This window comes from Sinocyclocheilus anshuiensis, unplaced genomic scaffold, assembly GCF_001515605.1.
Source record: "Sinocyclocheilus anshuiensis isolate Anshui unplaced genomic scaffold, SAMN03320099.WGS_v1.1 scaffold1104, whole genome shotgun sequence".
NCBI classification, from domain to species: domain Eukaryota; kingdom Metazoa; phylum Chordata; class Actinopteri; order Cypriniformes; family Cyprinidae; genus Sinocyclocheilus; species Sinocyclocheilus anshuiensis.
Window position 1 is genome coordinate 268,174 of NW_015551080.1, and position 4,575 is coordinate 272,748.

At 34.2% G+C, this 4,575-nt stretch overlaps 1 protein-coding gene across 1 annotated transcript in view; it reads right to left on the minus strand.

Annotated features, from left to right (window-relative positions):
- The window catches only part of LOC107662500 (protein unc-13 homolog C), a 113,812-nt gene that overhangs the window by 5,590 nt on the left and 103,647 nt on the right, over nucleotides 1-4,575 (minus strand). The window contains exons 23-24 of the mRNA XM_016452549.1: nucleotides 2,205-2,297; nucleotides 764-923 (exon numbers count right to left, since the gene is read on the minus strand). Coding sequence (XP_016308035.1) covers nucleotides 764-923; nucleotides 2,205-2,297 — 253 coding nt within the window. The remainder of the gene's footprint in view (nucleotides 1-763; nucleotides 924-2,204; nucleotides 2,298-4,575) is intronic.

The window sequence follows — 4,575 nt, forward strand, 5'->3', positions numbered from 1 at the left end:
GTGAAAGCCGATCTGGCGATCCACAGCGCGAAGTTAATGTATTCCCTCAGCGAACAGCACGGATCAGCTCCAGGCATGACGAAGCGGATATCGTCCTCTTTTGGAAGACCAAACAAAATAGTTTCGCTTTCACAATGAAGCACACAGCGTCTTTACGACATGGCGGCAGCGGCAACAATACTACAGCGAGAATAAAAGTTATGCCTTCTTTCTTTGCGTGAACATTTGGGCGGCGTTATGCAAATCTTCCCACATCGTGATGTAGATATGTGGGGGCGTGTTAGAACGAGCCGTTTTAGGTAGGCGTGGTTAACTCTTAACTTTTATAAAGAATATCTCTTTGGATTTGAGACTTTAGTCTTTGCAACTTTACAGATCTTCTTTATGCACCAAGAGCTTGTAACACTCCAAAGAGAAAGGAAAAATTGAAATTGCATCATATGACCCCTTTAAATTGCAATAATATTTCACATTTTTATTGTATTTTACTGTATTTTTGATCAAATAAATGCAGCCTTGGTGAGCAGAAGAGACGTTCAAAAACATTAAAAATCGTACCGACCCCAAACTCTTGAAGTTTAGTGTATGTTACTGAACATGGGCAGTGCTTTTGTATCATATTTTGGTACATATCCCAAAAAAACACTGTATTACATGGGTCCATCTCCATAAACAGGATACCTTTTATACCTTTCTGTAAACACCAACTGTTATGAATATAAACTATAGACAGGGACAGTTCCTGTATGAAATTAATACTCACTACTGGAATGTTTCGTTGTATTTTGGAGACCAGTTGTTATTCTTGGTTTTGGTGCTAAACTTGCGTTTCTTGTCAGCCAGGTGCGGGCCGATGGCATTGATCTCCACGAAGGGCCGAAACATGGCGTTCGTCTGCCAGTTGATATTGTTCACACCCACAACTGCAGAAAAAGAGGATGGTCTCGAGTTAGATCATCAAACATAAGTGAGACATGTTCAGTTATATGACTCCTATATCACACCTAGAAGGCACAAGTTAGATATCACTACTAGAGTGAGTTATCTAGACTTGGAGAAAACCAACATTGGACATTCAGACCTGCTTACACTGGGGGAATAAAGGTATAGGATTTACAATTTTCACTTATAAATTTCTAGTAAATTTTACAAATAATTACAAAGAAGCAACAATACATTGAATTAAACATGAAATGTTGATGTAGAAAGTGTGGAAGCCCATTTCTGTCACAGAATAAAAAAATAAAGTAATAGCAAGTTTTTATCTCAAAATTCAGACTTTTTTTTCTAAGATTATATCTCACAATTTTTTCTCAGAATTGCAAGATATATCTTGCGATATGAGTTTATATCTCGTGATACGCGTTTGTATTTGAATTGTGAAAAAAGTCTGAATTGTGATTTAAAAGGTCGCAACTATCATTTTTATTTCTTATTTTTTGGTGGAAACAGGCTTCCATAAGAAAGACTGAAATAGTGTTTTCTTTTCAAATAAACTAAAATATTCTTTTATATATATATATATATATATATATATACAGTGTAATAAAATAGGTCACATGCTGTATTATAAGACATAATTACGGCTGATTGGATGAGGTAAATCTGGTCATTTAATTTTATATTGTGCCAAATTGCTTAGCAGCAGTAAACAGCCTACAGATTTATAAACAACAATAAATCATGGAGAAAGTTAATTAGGAATATTATAATGTCCGTTTTGTGGCATTCCTCAAAGTCATAAATTCATAATAACACAATGTCACTGATATTGTTTTGATTAGAAAGTGTAAATTAGTTTTTATGTATTTTTGTAAATGATTTTTCATGCAAATGTAAATTACAGTTAGCTAGACAGTTACAGTTAGCATGCAGACTAGTTAGCTAGTCTGTTATGAAGCAGTGTTTGTGGTCATTAATTGGGTTTGTTGTGCAGGTGTCTCTCAGCAGTCCAGTTTTCGTGTCTCCTGTAGAGACAGAGCTCATTAACAGATCCTGAGCTCTTGATAAAGCAGCCAGATGAGAGCCATTACAGCAAGAGGAAACTTTCATTCTGCTAATTACAGCAGCAGCAAACGCTTTATCGGTGAAATTACACTAACTGATTAAAAGAACACAGTGTCAGTGGCAAAGAGAAACATGCTAATTTGGGTAATTTAGACTTAAAAGAGTATCTTAATCATGAATTAGTGTGCGTGTTTTACCTTTGACACTGACTTTGTGCTCTCCAGTGCCGGGGTGTGAGATCAGGTCCACCTGAATGGCGACCTCCCCGATAGATCCAGACGTGGACTGACCTGGAATCAGTTTTGAGACATTCAGATAAGAGCATGCATTACACACTGAGCCACAAGCCAGACACACAGTAAAACCATAGAACAAGTGATTAATGAAATGTGCTTCGGCTTGGCTTATGTCAATTATCATGTTGTAGTAATAAACCAACATATAAACAAATAAACCAACATACAAACACACATCCAAAAATCTGCTATATTATAATTATTAAACTATAATAATAAATCAATAGATGGTAAATATGCAATTTTGAACATTATCTGCCAGAGCAACTGATGCATAAATATAAACAGAGTAAGAATTACGATTTAAGAAAATTATAATTAAGAAAAAGAATTATAACTTTATACTGTATTATACTATATATATATATATTTTTTTTTTTTACTTCTTTCCAATACAACAATAAACCAACTTAGACTACATATTAGGTATAAGGCACATAAAAAGTACAAAAATTTACAAAAATTAAATTAAAGTAAAAGCTGGTGCAATGTGGAATTTAGTTCATGTCTGTTTGCAATTCAAAGTCACCTGAAATTTGGAAATTGAAGCCAATAAAGCTAATAAAGTGTAACTTTGTGTAACTTTATTACAGAGAAAGTTAAAGACAGCAGATGCTTTAGGGTTGTTTTGAGAAAAAAAGATTAAAATATGAGGCATTGCTATCTTTCAGAAAAGTCAATATAATCTATCCTGAGAGAGATTCATTTCCCCTCGATTCATCTTTACTAGCTGTAGACTGAATTCACAATCCCATAAGTCTAGTCTAATGGATTTCATGGTTGTTGAATTGTATAGTTTTGAAAATATAATACTCTGTCCTCACTGGAGTAGATCCAGACAGATCGCTGCTGAACGGGAGAATAACGGAGGAGTAAAGGGTGTGTTTTGTATCTTTGCGTTTGCCCTTCAAGGTTTGCAGCAAACATGGAAACTGTCAAGGCCACATTTGGGCAAACTAACTCAAGAGCGCATGACACGTGTCAGCTAAATGAACGACTACAGAAAGACCTACAGCATCCACAGCAGACAACAACAATCAATCACCATTGGACTAACCTCGTCTCTGCCTTCATTTGTTCTCTGACCTCGTAACAAACGCCGGCTTTCATAAAGACTTTCTGTGGCAGATGCCTGAAGAGGCTGTGGATTTATTTCCCAGGCCACATTTAGATACGGAAATGCAAATAATTTTTATGATAACGCTACAAAGTGCTAATAAAGCTGTTGCTTTTAACAATAATTATTGCAATTATAACAGTAAATCAACAGGTGGTAAATACAATTTAGAACGTCTGCTAATAATTGCTAACTAGTAAAATAACAAAAACAAATAATAATAAAGTATATATATATATATATATACATATACTCTGTCCTCACTGGAGTAGATCCAGACAGATCGCTGCTGAACGGGAGAATAACGGAGGAGTAAAGGGTGTGTTTTGTATCTTTGCGTTTGCCCTTCAAGGTTTGCAGCAAACATGGAAACTGTCAAGGCCACATTTGGGCAAACTAACTCAAGAGCGCATGACACGTGTCAGCTAAATGAACGACTACAGAAAGACCTACAGCATCCACAGCAGACAACAACAATCAATCACCATTGGACTAACCTCGTCTCTGCCTTCATTTGTTCTCTGACCTCGTAACAAACGCCGGCTTTCATAAAGACTTTCTGTGGCAGATGCCTGAAGAGGCTGTGGATTTATTTCCCAGGCCACATTTAGATACGTAAATGCAAATAATTTTTATGATAACGCTACAAAGTGCTAATAAAGCTGTTGCTTTTAACAATAATTATTGCAATTATAACAGTAAATCAACAGGTGGTAAATACAATTTAGAACGTCTGCTAATAATTGCTAACTAGTAAAATAACAAAAACAAATAATAATAAAGTATGTATATATATATATATATATATATATACACACACACACAAAGAAACACAAAATATAATAATAGTAATTAAAATAATAATATTCAATATATTATATAAATGATATTGTTATACAAATATATTTTATATAACCAATATATACTATTATGTAAATAAATTTCTTCTTTCTATTTTAAAATTACTTCTTACAGATTCACCAGTAAGTCATATTAGACTACATATAAGACATTCAAGAATATAAATACAAAAAAATTACAAAAAATATATTAAAGGGGTGGTTCATTGTGATTTCACTTGTTTAACGTTAGTTAGTGTGTAATGTTGCTGTTTGAGCATAAACAATATCTGCAAAGTTACGAAGCTGAAAGTTC